Below are 18,789 nucleotides of genomic sequence, written 5' to 3'. Positions count from 1 at the left end.
TTGAGAGACAGAAATACATGATCATTAGGAAGCTGGTTTTCTGACTGAAAAGCACAGAAATGACGATTAAGGCATATGTTTTTAAACTAAAAACATTTTTGTGTCTAAGAACAGCTGATAGTTGTGGAGATCTTTTTCCTACACTCTGCTTTCAGCACCATCCTGATACTGTGAAGCACAGGCATGAGACGTCTGAAACTTTGAAAATGATAGTACTTTGTTTACATTAATTTCGTCACTTCTTGTCATTCTCTGAGAAGTTTCTCCCCAAGGTTTGAAGTCCTAATGTGACATTTATTTTTACACAGTGGAAGACAGTTATCTCATCCCGTTGGTTTGCAGGGTATGACTTGTTGACTGTCTCATACTATAACTTATTTGCTGTTATTGTGCCCTGTCTCTTTGAAGAAAAATTGTGATTAAAGTTGGCGATTTGTTGTGGTTGTATTTTTCAAAACAAAGTCCTTTACCTTTGTATTTCAGGTTCTTATGACATTTTTTCCCTGAACATGCATGTTATAATGCAAAAACTTAAAGCCATTATGAATTTTTATATGTTTTATGTATACCAAAGGGTCACAGATGGTACAAAGATATGTTACCATGAGGTAGAGTAGCATTTTGTGATTATAAAATTAATCTGTCTCTAAATCTGTTTAAAGAGATTTTGCCATCTAATGAGCAATATAAATTATTAATATTTTCATGTTCTTGGGGACATTCACAGCCATAATTTTACCAACACAGCTGTTTGACCTGGTGACATCATGTTTTGCATATTTTTGCATTTTAATGAGTTAGTCATTTAAAAGGTTACAAAGAAACCATAACTCATAAGTAATTAAATTATTTAGCAGAAGAAGTATGAGAAGATCTTCTGACATAGGTCACTGTGGGAAGGGGAATTCATAGCTGTACTCACTTGCACCTGTTTGTTAGGAGGTAGATGCTTTTAGAAGCTTTTCCCTTAGATTATGAAATTATTTCACTTGTTAAAATATCTGAATGTCTGTGCAACGTGCATGTGCACACACACTTCGCACACCTTCTGAAGTGGTACCTTTTCCTTGTGATGGAGTAAGTTTAAATAATACTTGTAACACAGACCACAAACATAGCTTAGCATTTATGATTATTCATGCTTGAAAGTCTAGCTAGATTGGTTTTAGAAATATTTTATAATAATTTTTTCTTTTTCTTTTCATATTCCTCTTCCTCTTGAGTATAAAATGGCTTCATGTAGACGTTTTAGGAATTCGTACTTAACTGTGATTTGGAAGTTTCTTCTGAGTGGAAATACTTTAAAATGAAAGGTGATTCATAAGTATACCACTGTACCTAGCATAGTGCTTGGTAAATAGTAGCTGCTTATTAAATAACTGTAAGAAATCAATGTTTAATGAATGATTGACCTGGTGAATACTTGGAATCTTTCATTATGTTCTCATGCTTGCAAGCAGACTCTGGAACCACAGGCAAAGCACTGATATATTCTTGGGGAAAAAAAAATTGGATATGATCTTTTAATTGGGAGGATAAAAGAGGAAGGTGACATATTTTAAGATAAAATGATTTATGTAGCGTAGTTCTTAAGCAAGTTTTAAGAGTAGCATTAAAACTTAATGTATATTGTTTGTATTGTATATGATTGAATCAGAGTGATATTTTGAAAGACCATGTGCCTACCATCTATAGCTACAATATTTACACAGTTTTATAATGGTAATAAGAAGTTAGGAGAACATTTAGAACTTTAAACCAAGAAGGCATAGCTAGCATGTGGACGCTATGTTTCACAAGGTAAACTTGTCCACCCAAGTCTACTTGGGGACCTGTAATAAAGGCTGTGTGTCCATAGGATACTCTGTATCCACTTAGGAATTTTGATCTGTCACTGACTAGGCAACAGTTGTAACTTGTTACATTTTAGTTTAGTGTATATGTTTGTGAGTATATGTTTGTGTCTTTTTATGAGAATGAGAAGCAAAACCCAAAATATTTTATAATGCTATAGTATTAAATGATATTCTGTCCTTTATAATGAATGTGTTTTTTATTATTCTATTGTACATATATGGAATGCTTTGATATATAAGATATGGATTGTTAGAAGAGATATTTGTGATATTTAAGCAGCATAGTGTTCTAAAGCCTAGGAAAGGTTAGAAACAGAGTAGGTGATAATGTAAGTGCAAAATGAATATTTTAAAATAAATAGCACTCTGATGACCTGATGTCAGAACCGGAGACAAGGGTGTGTGTTTGTCAATATATCCTTCATGTTTTACAGACTCCTAAGGGAACAAGGGAAGATACAATTTCACCTTTTCTGTGCCAAAACATTTTAATTATATCTTCTTCCAACTACAGCGGTTCAGTAACCAAGGAGCTGACATTGATGCATGTGTTGATAAAGCTGCAAACATTCAAAATGAGATTAACAAAGATTTTGAGCAAAGGGTGACAGCTAATTTTGCACAGTATTCTGCATCTAATTCAGGCCAGCGTAATAATAGAATATTTTATACCCGTTTTGTTATTCAAAAGGACTTTTATGATGCATTTGTTGTTTGTGGATATCTTTGTATCATACTCAAAAATTATCCTATGGCTTAAAACTGTTTGCATCTATGTTGTAACACTGAAACAATATTAAAGGAAAAAAAAAACCTTATAATAAGTTTTTTTTTGTAATTGCACTTTGTCCTTGGAACTCTGCCTTTATCTTAGTTTATCCTGGCACACTAGCTAGGGAAGGTATAGAGATGCAAACATATATTTTCTAATATTTATTAGTATGCACTAATACAATGGCCAAGAGAAGTTATATTCAACTTATTTAATTAATAAAACTGTAGTTTCTTTGTGTTCTTGAGCTCCTTTGAGCACACTTCAGTGTGTTTCTTTTCTCTTCTATTCTCTAGTTGAAGGCAGCTGACAGTCTTCTTTCACTTTTCTTTTTGTTTGTGAAATTTTCTTTCTTTTTTTTTTTTATCCACTCACTTCTCCATCTGCTTTCACTTTTGTTTGCTTGGGCCGTCTCTCATCCCAACTTGATAATGAGGAATGCAGTGTGACCCTGACCTCTATCAGCCCATGCATGACCTTCTGACTCTACCATATAACCTTTGACCTTCTCTTTGACAGCTTGATTAATTACCCTGTGTTATGATTTATGAGTAAGTGCTATGTAAAAATAATAGACAACAGGTGGTCCTCTGAAAACTTTTTGTGGCATGTTTTCTTTTACTGACTAACTTGATGAGCTATTTGAAGTTGGAAACTTATTGGGATAATCTATGTTGGTTCACATTATGATATTTTTATACCATGGAACACAACATTAGAATTTAGGAGGCTGCAAGTCAAAGCATGGTCATGACAAACATTTTACAAAATATTAGCATGGTGCTGTTACGTAAATGCAATTGGGAAGAAGCACAAAACGGAGTCAAGTGACATTTCAGGCATTTCAGTCCCAGGTCACGTCTTGAGAAAATTGCTGAAATAATGGAGGGGGCATTTTTCAAGCAGCGCTACAGCTCCAACAGCTATGTTTACTTTAACGCTTCACTAGTGACTTCTGATTGGCTGTCATGACCTCATCTCTGTTGCACCTAGGATGTTGCAACAGTGACACATACATACCTTCTTGTGAAAAAGATGAGAATAAACACAACATACATCTTTCAGAAAAGATGAATGGACATTGGTTTGTCCATTTTAACCATGGGTTGATACAGTTTATAGATAAAAACACTTTGGGTTTCATTTCCCTTGAAGATGAGCACCTATCTTCTTTCACACCAAGCAGATAGAATGCTGAACTTGAAAAATATGATTGATAAATCTGTGTAAAATGATCTCTTAAGGAGCCTTGCCTGAAGACCAAACCAGACAGTTCCGTAGGTCAAAGGATTCTACTCTAGCCCCTGACCTCTTTGGTTGCCTGTGGGTTTGCAGTATTGGCAGATTAATATGTAGAGCTGAGTACTTTTTGATGATTTTTTATTTAGCCAACCACAACAGACTTGGAAAAGTGTAGAACTTGTTCCTATTTTTTGTTTTCCTTATAATTGATAATTAATAGGCAAATTAACTTAGATAAATCTTCAGTTTTACCACGGTTTCATTGGGGTCAAAAGTACATTCCATTTCTGGCCAGGCATTTTAAGATTTTATCTATTTGTAGAATCTTCTCTATAAGTGCATCTCTGTAGTGATTTAATTTCTTAAGCAAGATTTCCTCTTTGGTTCTTTGTGTTTGGCATCACCTGTCTATTCTAGACCTCTGACCTAAGCCATCATTTGTTTATTGAATGATAAATGAATTATTATTTATTAGTAAGTACATCTATAGACTTCAAAGTAAAGAAGGCCTGGAGACCTGTGTATTCTGTTTAAATCACAGCAAGCACTTGTGCTGAATAAAATGCTACAGCTAGCAATAAAACTTTGAGAGTTTCTGATTAAGATCCCATGGTTTATACCTTATAAACCACAGATTTGTTAATGAAACTATAGTTGCAACTCCAAAAGAGTAGAAAATAGGATGAGGTAAATTAAAGAGATAAAGCTTACTTTTACCAATGTCTGTCCTCTTGATCACCGTGATCTTCTGCTAGACTGTGCAATCAAACGTAAGAGTTAATTAACAACTTTATGTATGCTTTGTCTCTTGAAATGTTGAATATTGGAATTGATTTGGGTGAATCATTACAAAAGATGCCAGAAGTTTTGTTTATTTAGTTGTAGAATGTTAGATAGTCAGTTTGATCACTTTATCTTGGTAAAGATAACAGAACTTTCCATGTACATTTGAAATAACCTAGCTTTTCATCTTAAGATAAATTTAACATGCTTAAGGAATAATTAAATTTAAAATATCTCAGTATACAATCTTTTGTGTTCTAAGCATTAATTCTGGGGATCTCCTTTGGGGTGGCAGTGCACAATTCTTTTATGATATTATACTTGATGCCTTATTTTATAGTTTTTTAAAACTTTATGGGTACATTTGCTAAGTTAAACTAGGATCTCTTACTTATTTCTGTGTGTCCTGATTGAGTTACTAGGAATAGAAAGAATTAATTTTTAAAATGGTATTTATTCTGATATAAATTGGTATCAGTCTATTTAAAACAGTTAAATTTAATGACTGGTATGTTGTCTGCTTTGTTTACTTTGACTGTTTAATTTGACTCCTTAGGTTATATATATTAATGTTGATATGGCAAAAATCTTTGTAGCTTTATTATACAATAGGATTTTTTGGGCAATATATGTGACAGGGAAAAAGGTAAAAAGATAAAGTTTTACTACATATCTTTGCATGGGATAGTTAACTTTATTTTGTTGCTCCAGCTTTCTCCTGCCCATAAAATGGTTATGAATGGTCTCTGTCAATATTGCATTAATTGTCAGGCAAATTTTAATTGGAAAATGTAAGTTTTTTGCAGAATGGTAATTGATTGCAGCAAAGACATTTATTAAAATTAGCTCTCATTTCCACAGAAAACATTCCTAAATATTTCTTGATTGTTATTCCATTAATTGGCAGTATGAAATATCTAAATGATAAAATAGTTTCTGAATAAATCAAATGTTTAAAGAAAAACATTCATTGTTGAAATCAATATGATACAAATTCTTTAATTGATTTATATAGTTGTGATTTAAAAATAGAATCATTTTTCATCTGTTGATGCCTTGGTGAAAAATTGACATTGTGTCTTCATAAAATTGGACAAATGAGTCATGTAATTTTCAGTTACATAATCAATAACTTAGATAAATACTACTACTTTGATGATTTATGTTTCTGGTTTTTATACTTTAGATGGGACATGTCAAATTTCAGAGTTCATTTAAAATTAGGAGGTATAGTAATTTCTCAATCTATGATTTCCAAAAATCGAAGTGAAAACTTCTATTCAAATAAAGCTGGCATTATTAAAATATTATTTCTAATGATTAAAGGATAAACTAGGGTAATAGTTTTCTCATTTTGGTGACTGTAAATTTCTTCTAAAGAATTTGCCTTTATTTGGAGTTTATTCATTGTGCAAAGATGATGTTCATTTTCTATCCATTTGTTAAAGTCCTACTTTGTTACCCTGAGTTTGTAATTTTTCATGTTATCATTAAAGTGTAATATATCACTATTTTCAACTCTTAAGAATTCCAAGATTCTATTTGGGTCTTGCTAACCCTAACACGTGTAAGGGTGAGAGTCTGTGTGTGTGTGTTTAAAGTTCAATTCACTCAGAGAAGGCAGGGAAGGAGCATGACAGGAGACCACTTACTCATGGTACAGAATCTAGTAAGGAGGCAATTTTCTTTTTGGCCTGTGGTGACCTTTTTTGACTGTGCCTTACACCAGAGACAGTGTATTGAATGCCTCTATTTCACCCTGTTTAGCAGAGTGCAACAGTGTTCTTTAACTTACTTTTGGTGGGAGGAGAAGTTATAGCTGAAATTTGAGAAGGGCGTGAAAAGTTGTAAGAGGCACAAGGAAGAGGGGTAGGAACTTCCTTCAAATGTGATTTTAATAACTAGTCAAGTGTGTCCAACTGTAGAAAATCACCAAGTGACAATATGTCTACCTGACAGTGATCACAATGAATTACAAGACTGTTGAATAGCTATACAGATTAGAATAAAGCAGAACCAAATAAAATATCTTTTGTTGGTAAAACTTTGACTTACCAGCTAAGAAACTTAAAAAAAAAAAAAGGCTAAGAAACCTTGTCTTGTGCTTTGTTGAAGAACATTTAAATTTAAAAATGCATCAGGTATTTTATAAGGCCTTCACGAATGAGATATTTATCTAAAAATTTATTTAAATACATATTGAGGAATATGTGTTATGTTATTAATCAGTTTGGTATATATTATAGTTTTCATATATGTAAGACAACTATATCTTAATTACCTTATCACTAAAATAAAAACTTCCGCAATCTTGACAATCTCCAAACCATGTTGTGGTTTTTAGACAATAATATCAGCTGATTGGGGTGGGGAATGAAACAATTCCAATGAAGTTTCTAAGTAGTTTGTGAAATCGATTTTTTTAAAAACCAACTATGTGTAGCAATTTCGTGTATTTAAAAATAAGGATAATTGAGTCTGCGCTAATATTGGCTGAGTTTACCGCTCTCAGTTTTTTAAAATTATCTTATGTTTGGTTTGGCAAAAAACGATTAAAATTTAAACTTGACATAGATTCTGCAGTTATTGTTTTGGGAAAAGTATACACTTTTGTTTTTTGTAAGGATGGGAATGTTTATACTTTATCTTTGATAGCTCTAATTTTTTAAACATAACATGTTTTAAGTATGACCTTACAAGATTTTAATAGATGAAATTAGGATACCTACAGTACAGAATTGAATAGAAAAGACAAGATATAAATAGCTTCAAAAATTTATGTTACTTGTTAGTGGTAATTGTTTATCCTTCTCTGATTTTTCATGGTTAGATTATTCCATCAGTTATAATATAAATGCCAAAAGTTTCCTTAATTATAACCAGAGAAAGGTTTGCCTTGCTAGAATTGTCAGACAGGAAAACACATTTAAAAACTTTTTAAAAGATTTACTAGCTCAATAAACTGTATTTTAAACTTTGAAACTTGTTTCCTGGTACTAGTTGTTAATAAAGAGAGTTTTTATGGTAACTGAAAAGTAAAAGAAATTTCAAGATGAAAAAGCTGTTTCCATACATTATAGTAAGACATTAGTTTATTCTGTTTTGTGATTTGTGTGCCTTCCTGAAAGAAGAGAGATGAAAAAAACCCAATATGTATTTGTAGACATTCTGTGTTCCTGATAATAGAGATATGTAAATCTGTAGACAGTTTACTCCTTACTGATTGCTTATTCTTTTTTAACTTCAAACAAATAAAAAATACCCATTAAAGTGCAATTGTAAAGAAACAAAAATCCAGGAAAATATGGTTGGAATTGTAAACTTCAATTTCAAAGAGGTTATTTTCTCAATATATATTATAAATATTAATGTGTTTTGAAAGTATACTTGTTATTTGATAATTTATTTCAGTCACTGTAGGAGTTCTGGGAAATCTGAAGTACTTTTTACAAATTTAAACTTTATATTGTTAATATGTTACAGTTATATCTTTTTGATCTTATAGATGATCTATGCTTATTTACACACATAATACAGGCAAATAATTTGAAATCACTTTTCTGTTGGAGAAAGTAAAACTATAATCTGTTATAAAGGAATTTTTAGTGAATATGTAACTATGTTATATCACTTAGTATGAGATTTTAAGAACTTTTTTATGAATTGAAATGATTTTTAAGATTAAATTACGCTGCCTTTTTTGTTTTCAAAACAGGAAGGATATGGAGTAATAGTACTGAATCCCAATGAAAACTATATTGAAGTTGAAAAGCCGAAGATACCTGTCCAGTCATCTTCTGATAGTTCAGATGAGCCAGCAGAAAAACGCGAAAGAAAAGATAAAGTCTCTAAAGAAACAAAGAAGCGACGTGATTTCTATGAGAAGTACCGTAACCCCCAAAGAGAAAAAGAAATGATGCAATTATATATCCGAGTAAGTAGTGAGCAAGATCATTATCCTACATCATTTCCTTGTCTTTTTTTCTTTTTTCAAACCACCACAACAGCTAATATTTACTAAAAATATTCTATGTGTTCAGACCTGTTCTAAGCAGTGTTGCATCCTTTATGAAAGAAGCCTTTAAATTTTATTTTCTATAAGTTTTTTCATCTTTTTAAAAGAAAGTATCAGTTTTTTAAAATTTTTAAAGATTTATTTCCCAAAGGTATTGACTGAAACATTTTCTGTTTTCTATTCAAAATAACAAAACACATCATTCTTAGTTCAGTGTGATATTTTATTTAAGTTGCAAAAAGCAATTGATAATGCACTGTACAAAACATCAGTCTTCGTCTTGGGTGGTAATAGTTTTAATGCATTGTTTTCCTACGAGCCACCGTCCATCCACTATTTCTCAGTTTAACTTCTGAAGGCTGATGGAGGGAGGAAGAGTAATTAATATCTTAATAAATATTTAAGCTGGAATAGTTTAGGGATAGTGTAATGAGGGAACTCGGCCCTCTGCTCTTTTCTTACCCAGTGAACCTTTGCACTTTGTAATGCTAGCAGCATGGGATCGTTATAGCTGTGCTGCCCAAGGAGTTCTAATTCTGTGGGGGGCACAAACAATTTTATTTGCCCTTTGACACATTCTGCTTGAAATATACACTGAGCATGATATGTTTGTTTATTTATTTATTTATTTATTTGTGTGTGTGTGTGTGTGTTTGTGACAGATTCATGCAGTTTTCAAAGCCCTTAGTATGAGTGCTTAGAATATAATTGAATAATAATGTATGTCAAAAATGCTATTGGATACGTAAAATAGTAAATTGATATGTTCTTCAAAATTGAGCAATTTAGAACATTTAAATGCAGACAATTAAAATTCTATAAATTATACTGTGAGATAGTAGTAAAGTTTCAAATTATTCAACTTGAGCTATTTTTCCGTTTACTTTAAAAGCTCATTAATAGTGTATTTCATACCACATTCAAGGTGAAATACGTAGCATTCTAAGTTACTTTTAAAATTTTACTTCTAGTTCCATGGCATTATCGCTTTAGTTTGGGGAATTGTACTCCAAACATTCTAGACATTTGATTATAGGTCAGTCAGATGAGTAAGTTAGGAGAGTCATGCAGCATATAAATTCTCAAAAGCCAAAAATATGTATCCAGACCAAGAATACCTGAAGCACATCTATCATACAGTGAGTCAAGCAAAAGTTAGGCAGCTTATAGAAATTTCTGAAAAGCATCTCACTCTTTAATATATTGTTTGAAAAACAAAACCATTGATTAGATTTGGAATTCATAAGTATCGTGCTCATTCTATGTAGTTATATTGTATTACCGCCTTTCTTCCACATGACTGCATCAGGGTCCTAATGTCACCTCTTCTCCATCAATTGTCCTGACTTTCCTGATTAATATGATCCAGTTGATCAACTACCGTCTTAAGAGAGAATTTTTAAAAAATTACCCCTGGTATCTGGAGTCTAAAAATGAATTGTATACGTTTTTAAAATATACAAATCATTAGTAATATTCAGTTTCCTGTATAAAATGAGAGCAAACGTGATTTTGTGTATTAAGTTTTTACTACTTAAATAGTTGCTTTTATTTGCCCATGATAAGTGCAGATGAAAGCACCTGTTCCTGACATTTGTCGTCGTGCGTTTTATTTCTTTTCTGATTTCTCTTCATCATGTCACTGTCACTTTGGGTTTGTTCTTTTGTTCTCTTGTGTGTGTGCATTTTCTCTATTCTTTTTTTACATTTCTTTTGTTCATTCCTATATCTACTTTTTTATTATACCAAGGGAAAAAATTTTATGTTTTTTCGTTAAGATCTTTATCTTTCCTTTGTCTTTTTTCTTTAATTCTTTAATCTCTTTTATGCTCCTGCTATTTTTACTTCTTCTTATGTCTTTTTGCCTCTTTCTTGTCTTGTCCCACTTTACTCATCAGTCTAGGTTTTCGTTGAAAGCACTAAAAGATGAAAATTGGCTCATGTAAACAACACGACTTTATACCTGATAGTTATGAAATGTTATTTTTCTTAGTAAACATCCTTTCTCTTAAAATCTTACAGGATTGGGCAAAACACCAGAGCTAACCTGACACTCTTCAAACATACTTCTAGATAGTAAGGCATGAACCTATAGTGGTAAAGCAAATAGTGGTTCATTTTGTGTTAGGTTGCTTAATTCGTAGATAAGTTTGATCCACTCTAGAAGTATCTTCTTTCCTTTCCTTTACATATCTCCAAATAACAAGTATGTGTAATTTTCAGACACAGAGCGTGTATGTGATAGGGGTGAATTAAGTTTTATTTATATGCTTCTTAGCCATTTACATGTTGAAATGATTTATTTTTTGTAACAATCCCATAAGCTAGGTAAATCAAATAAGTTCACTGTTACTTTAAAGTTAAACAAACTGATGGTTAGATGGTACATTTTTGTCTTGGATCATATAACTAGTAAATGATGGAACTAAGTGTTAAATAAAACCTGGGCTTCTAGTTACTGTAGATTCTTGCTGTCTGTCTTTTTTACCACATTGTTCTAACTGGTTGAGAATAAAATATGTATTTGAAATATGAAAAGTAAGCCACCTATTATAAAAGCATGATACGATATAGTAAACTATATTTGATGATTATATATGATATAGTAAATTATATTTGATGATTATATAGATTTTTGACCAGTTATTTTATATACTATTAAATGTCTATAAACAATCTACATTAGTATATTTATATTATTAAATAAATAGTGATGTTGAAATATATTTCAACTACTGTCTTTTAATATGATCAATAATATTGATCCCATTTGGAGATGAGGAGACTGAGAGCCAGTACTTAGTAAATTTCCCAAGGTCACATAGCTCTTAATTTACGGTCCATGGGGCAAGAACTCAATCTATTTTCTTCATTGCTATAATCCAGAACCTAGAACAGAGCCAGAATAATAAATATTTGTAGAACAGATCCAGAATAATAAATTTTTATCTGATAAGATGGTAAGGCCAGGATTAAAATCCCAAACTACTACTGCTTTTACTAATGCGTCCTGCATTATTAAAGTATACTACTTGATTTTCTGTGAGGAAACGTTCAAACAAACGAAAGTGAAGAAAAATTACATTGTTAGTCCCCTACCCAGTCCGGTAATTGAGAAGACATTCCAAAAACCAATGATGAAAAATCAGTTTGTCATTATTTATTTGATATCTTGATTGATCTATACATTTTCATCTCAATATTTAAAAGTAAGTTATGGACTTTTCTTTTTTTAACTATATCATCATGGTGCTGAAATGATGGATAAAAATGGAAGGTTTTTTTTGCCAACCTTTTGCTATTTTTGTTTTATACACTTGTTCATAGGAGTACAACCAGGCTCTGTGTTTGCTCTACTCTGTATACAGTTTGTGCTTTATGGGATCTGTGACTTTGCTTTCTGTTCTTTCCCTTAGTCTTAATTCTATCCATGTTGTAGTGCCCCACTGACATCAGTGACCTTTCCTTACTAAGACTGTTGGGAGTTCTTCTGATTAGTTAACTTATATAGAATTTATCATGTTCTGTCTTGAGCTATCTCTTGTGTTTTGTCTCATATTATTAACAATTTATCTTTCATGCCTTTCCGCTATAACCCTGCACTCCTTTAAGCATGCTTTATATACTTTGAAATTGCATATCAATCCTTTTGAATATGCAAATAGGAGTCAGTTGTTATAATAGTACAGTGCATACTCTCATAAAGTCAGGAACCCATGCTAAATCTAGGCACTACAATCCAGTCTCCTGGAAGGAGACCAAAGCAGAAAGATTAGGCCTTAGTCTAGATATACGTGGATAATGTGACCTGCAGCATAGGAACGAGGGGTATTCTGATATCAAACTGGAGCCTAAGAGGACAAGTATTTAGACTAAGGAAGAAGATGCTTAAAAGGACTTTAGAGTATGTAGGTGGAGTATAGGCAAAAGTGATTTGATGCTGATCTATGTAATACTGGGTAGGAATTGCTTGAATATCTCTACCTTAGAAAACTTAGTTGTGGGCTGTAGTGACAGGAAGTAAAATAGAGGGATTAGACCCAGAACATTACAAAAAATAATAATACTAGAAATGGAGGGGGGAAGAAGATCACATGGCTACAGAAGGAAAAATCCAAATGTGGAGGAGACATTTAGAAAATAGGAATCTTGACAGAGCCTGACTTTACACATTAAAGATACTCAAATATTTATGGATTGATTGCTTGTTGACATCCATCAAAAAACTTATTCCTCAACAGGCAAGATATTTGGTGTCTAGTTGTCTGACTGATTTTTTTTCAGCATATATGTGAATTTTTGCCATTGTTCAGAAACAGCCAGCTCTGATAAACTGAAACTTTCTTTTCAGAAAATATGTTTTTGATGTTCTGAGTTGGGCTATATCCAAAATATTGGTGAAGGCGAATTCATATCCTTTCTTCTCTTCGGTACCTCTTTTCTGTGTAAATGGCACTAGAGTCACTTCTGTGTAGAGATTTAGCAACCACATTCAACTCATTATTACAATCATTGATGGTTTAACCTCTGAAACCATTTTATTTTCCTGGAATACTCAAGTATTTGATTTTTCTTCCTCTGGCATGTAGTAAATAGCCAAAATCTCCTTTGAACTTTTTGCAAATATCTACTATACACCAGCAGAAATAAAGTAGAATCCAGGCCTAAAACTTTAAGATTAGCAAAATATAGTTTTATTTTACTTACTAAATGAATATAAATAGATATGACTGACTGTTGGGTTATGTGGCACATTTCTGCCACATTAGGAACAGAGCTTGAGAGATCAGAGTACTTAGTCTTTCACGTGGCAACTTTCCTTAACTACGAAATAATGTACTTTCTGGCATATATTATGGCTTATTAAGGGGATTGATTTGGTCTAGGCAATAAACATCATGTCAGACATGCCTGGCAGGAAAACCTGCTTAATATGTTTTGTAATAAGATGGAATTTTTTGTTCTCGAAAACATCTGCCAACTGAATTCAAGAGTGAAGACAGAAAATGTCATCAATTTAGTGGTAATCCTATAAATTTAGTTTCTTTTTGAGCAACACATTTCAAGACACAAAATTCCCAGTGTTAATCACCACTGGTTATAGTACTTTGTAAAACGATGAAACAAAAACATTTTATTTTTATATAATGTGTTAATTAATTCATATTGAATTTTAATATTTCAACTGATAAAATTTTAACAAGCATCTTGCCAACAGATCATTTTTTAAAGCATCTGTTTTTTAATGTGTTGGGTTGAGAACTGAGTCAAATGGCTAAATATGTACATATATTCTTTTTAAAAACATATTTCAACCCCCATAATTATAGATACACTATTTTTTCCCCTTAGACCGCCAGGGGCTGCTGCTGTTCATCCTGAATATTGCTTTCCTCAGAAACTGAATACACCAATCAACCTACCTTTGTCTTTCTTCCTTTTTTCCCCTTTAGCCCAAAACCTTTAAAAATATAACTAGAAAGAAAAGTGCATAGACTTAGCTAGTAACTAAATTATCACTATAAGAATGTATTTTTTAAACATTTTCTGTATTCTAGGACATCTACATTTTCCAGGTAAACTTAAGACCTGTAGTCATTGAGTGCAGACTGTGATAATAACTTTTATTTCCTGTTTTTAATGTCTGAATAACATTCAGAATCATCCTCTTTGCAGAAAGAGAGTGTGGAGATGAGATTAAAAGTGCAGAGTCTTATAGACCTGAGCTTGAATCTCAGCTCTTCCGCTCAATATAGTCACTTCAAATAAGTTAACTTCCTTATGCCTCAGTTTCTTGTCTGAAAAATGGAATGATAATATATGTAAAGTCAACATAGTATCTGGCACATAGTCTGGGGACTTCTGGGCCAATAAATAACATCCTGTCTTCTCTCAAGTTGAGAATTGATAGAGATACAATCTAATTTCAAGATCCCCTGGGAACTTTTGGTACCTGGTACCAAAAATAATACCTCTGTGTTACCCTCCTGGGTTTGAAACCTAGTGAGCACTACAACATAGGAATCAGATAAAGGGAGATCAAAACATCAGTTTTGCTAATTGATGTAGTTCAACTAGAAAACTCAGCTTAGACCTGTGGCTAAATTTAGACTTCCTAGTATATTAACCCCTGCAGTGAATTTTTACCTTTCCTCCAGACAGCCAGTGTGCCATAACATGGTAGAAGGCAAGCAGGAATGAATCATTCCTGAGGTAGACCATTACTATTACTATTTGAGTGTTTTAAGAACTCAGTACAGCAGTATTAAAATATAATGATTCTGTGTTCACTGAAGCATACCTTAGTTTCTTCATTCTAAGGTTTTCATTTAAAAGAAAAGCTGTGATCAAATCTAATTACAGAGAAAGTTTCCATAAAGTTGTTTAATTGTAAAGCTTTGAAGGGGCCATAATTCTCTTTCAGATCATCAGATATTAATCTTTGGATTTTCATGCTTCATCTTACCAAAACCTAGTAAACACAGTAGATTTTAGATAAATATTTAATGAATGCATATTTGAATAAATGCTTGCTTACATGAACCTACAAAGCAAAAGAGACAGACCCTTCACAATATAAACCTACGCTTTGATGTTGACTAGCATGAGGTTGAAAGAACTGTGAGACTGTGTATATTATGTCTAAATAACACTAATAACACTACATTGTTCTATGAATTCAGAAGAATGGCCATTTTAAAGTATACCAGGCATTCTTTGCATGCATTTAAAAAACAAGTCAAAACGAAGAATTAGAAATAAGTAAAATAATTAGATACTTAGATTTGAAACAGAAATTATAGTAAAGACCAAAGCTTTGCATTTAGGGATTTTGACTGGCCACTGGTAAATTTTAATGGGGGGATTCTGCCATAAATATAATGTAGTGGAAAGAATAAGAACTTTAGAATCAAAATTCTGTCACTTACAAGCTGATTTTAGACAAGTCATCTCTCCTCTTTAAATTTCCATTTCTTCTTCTGTAAAATAGGGATAATCATAGCTATTAGGCTGTTGAATGGAATGAATGAGATAAATTGATGTATATGAAAACAACCAATGAGATACCTACTATCTAGTATATCCCCCTTTCTCTCTCTTCCCTCCTTACCCCTTTTCCCTTAGGAAATATGGAGAGAATTATGCTGGAGACTCCCCATGGACAGAGGAGCCTGGTGGGCTACAGTCCATGGGGTTGCAGAGAGTCAGACACGACTGACTGACTAAGCACAGGACATATGGCCAGATGACGTCTTTACCAATTAGTTTACATTCAGTGCCTCTCAAACCTTTTGGTCTCAGGACCCCTTTACAAATACTTAAACATTATTAAGGGTTTTTGTTTGTATGGATTGTATCTACTGATATTTTCCATAAAAAGAATTAATACTGAGAAATTTTTAAGTATTTATTTTAAAATAGCAATAATAAACCCATTATGTAATGACATAAATTAACATATTTTTTGAGAAATAAGTATATTTTCCAAAGCATCACAAAGTGAGATGTATGACGTTTTGAAAGTCTTTAATGTTTGACTTAGCAGTTCATGGGGTCTCAAAAGATGGACATGACTTGGTGACTGAACAGAAACAACATGAAAAAAATTTAGCTTCACACAGATATACATTTGTATAAGGAAGAAGTGTTTTTAAAGGTTTTTTCAGACAATCATGTATATTCTTCTTTGATGCTATACCAACATTCAGTAAGAGGTAGTTTCTTAAAGGTTAGTTGCTGTGTGAATCTAAAACACCAGTGAGCATTTCATACTCTTGTATGGAAATCCACTGGTCTTTGTTATACTTTGAATATATCTTTTACCCAAAGATGACCGTATAACATCACATAGTGGTCATTTCCAAAGTATTATTTCACTGAGTTATGCGCACCTTCCAAATGTTGACATCTATTTTTGTTGTTGTTGTTTAGTCACTCGGTTCTGTTTGACTCTTTGCGACCCCCTGGACTGCAGCACGCCAGGTTTTCCTGTCCATCACCAACTCCTGGAGCTTGCTTAAACTCACGTCCGTTGAGTCAGTGATGCTATCTAACCATCTCATCCTCTGTCGTCCCTTTATCCTCCTTCATTCAATCTTCCCAGAATCAGTGTCTTTTCTAATGAGTCAGCTCTTTGCATCACGTAGCCAAAGTATGGGTCTTCAGCTTCAACATCAGTCCTTCCACTGATATTCAGGGTTGATCTCCTTGCAGTCCCAAGGGACTCTCAAGAGTCTTCTCCAACATCACAGTTCAAAAGCATCAATTCTTCAGTGCTCAGCTTTCTTTATAGTCCAACTCTCACATCCATACATGACTGCTGAAGAATCCATAACTGACTAGACAGACCTTTGTCAGCAAATTAATGTCTATGTTTTTTAATGTGCTATCTCAGTTTGTCATATCTTCTTCCAAGGAGCAAGCATCTTTTAATTTCATGGCTGCAGTCACCATCTGCAGTGATTTTGAGGCCCAAGAAAATAAAGTCTGTCATTGTTTCCCCATTTATTTGCCATGAACTGATGGGACCGGATGCCATGATCTTAGTTTTTTGATTGTTGAATTTTAAGCCTACTTTTTCTCTTTCCCCTCCATCAAGAGGCTCTTTAGTTCCTTTTCGCTTTCTGGTGTAAGGGTGGTATCATCTGCATATCTGAGGTTATTGATATTTCTGCTGGCAATCTTGACATATTTTATTGCTGCTGCTGCTGCTAAGTCGCTTCAGTCGTGTCTGACTCTGTGCGACCCCATAGACGGCAGCCCACGAGGCGCCTCTGTCCCTGGGATTCTCCAGACAAGAATACTGGAGTGGGTTGCCATTTCCTTCTCCAATGCATGAAAGTGAAAAGTGAAAGTGAAGTCGCTCAGTCGTGTCTGACTCTTAGCGACCCCATGGACTGCAGCCTACCAGGCTCCTCTGTCCATGGGATTTTCCAGGCAAGAGTACTGGAGTGGGGTGCCCTTGCCTTTATTATGTAGTATTAAATATTCTTCTTCATTACTATTCTTACCAATCTCACCCACAAAGCTTTTAAGAACTGAAAAACAAAAACTATCATGCAATATACAAGTTTCTAAAAATTTTAATTTTATCCAGAAATCTCAATTTTTGTCATTAGTGACAAATCATAACTTTCCTTAAACTATAAGGCTTTATTCATTTTCATTTGAAAATGACTTCCAAATATTGAATCATAGTTTGTTTCTCAGTCTTACAAGTAAAAATGGTATTCCATTAAGTGGCTACTTTAGCTCACAACTCAATCAATTACACAACTAGGTTTCCTCCAGACAACCATAACATAGTTTGGTTTATGGGTACTTAATGCATTCCTCCTATTCATCACTCAGAATATTAAATATATATACTCAGGGATTGAGATTTAATAAAAAATAGTTTCTCTGCTTCATCAGCATCTTTAAGCAAACTTACCTTTTTTCCCTCTTACTATATGGCAGTGAATAATACAATGAGTACTATACTTTAGCAGGACTACTGTGATCTGTGCTAAGTCACAGTTTTATTGTCCATTGCTTTTCAACTGATAATGCAAATGCCAACACAATGAAAAAGATAAATAATGTCTTCGTGTTATTATGCAGGTAGCCTGAAAGGGTCTCTGGAAACCCCAGAGGTTTGCAGACTGCATTACTGGACTCACGCTACATCTCCTTTCTGGAGCTGAGCATAGAATCCACGATAGCATTTGATAGTAACTGGATTCAGTAACTGGGCTCATCATGCTTCTCTTGGACTTTGGTCATAGTCACAGCTTCCACCCCTTTCTTGGGAAAGAGGGTCAACATAAGACCCTCTGTCCCCAACTCCTTTCCCTCTTATGCATCCATTTGTATGTTGTTGGTGTTCAATCACTAAGTTGTGTCCAACTCTTTGCAACCCCGTGAACTGCAGCATACTGGGCATCCCTTTCCTTCACTATCTGCTGGAGTTTGCTCAAACTTATATCCATTGAGTCAGTGATGCTATCTAACCATCTCATCCTCCACTACCCCCTTCTCCTTTTACAGTTAAAAATAGTTGTTGTCTGTCTGTTCCTATAATCCTCACAATGGTCTTATATATTATCCTGACTTTGCAGATCTTAAGTGAGACTCAGAGA

General features: G+C 33.3%; 1 protein-coding gene across 21 annotated transcripts in view; it reads left to right on the top strand.

Annotated features, from left to right (window-relative positions):
• Window positions 1-18,789, top strand: part of ARB2A (ARB2 cotranscriptional regulator A) — a 407,046-nt gene that overhangs the window by 173,812 nt on the left and 214,445 nt on the right. For all 21 annotated transcript variants that reach the window (XM_060416002.1, XM_042250753.1, XM_042250755.1 and 18 more), the window contains one exon: window positions 8,369-8,587. In XM_060416002.1, coding sequence (XP_060271985.1) covers window positions 8,369-8,587 — 219 coding nt within the window. The remainder of the gene's footprint in view (window positions 1-8,368; window positions 8,588-18,789) is intronic.

Source organism: Ovis aries, chromosome 5 (assembly GCF_016772045.2).
Source record: "Ovis aries strain OAR_USU_Benz2616 breed Rambouillet chromosome 5, ARS-UI_Ramb_v3.0, whole genome shotgun sequence".
NCBI lineage: Eukaryota > Metazoa > Chordata > Mammalia > Artiodactyla > Bovidae > Ovis > Ovis aries.
The sequence above is the reverse complement of the archived record's forward strand: the minus strand, read 5'-3'. Positions and strand labels throughout refer to the sequence as shown.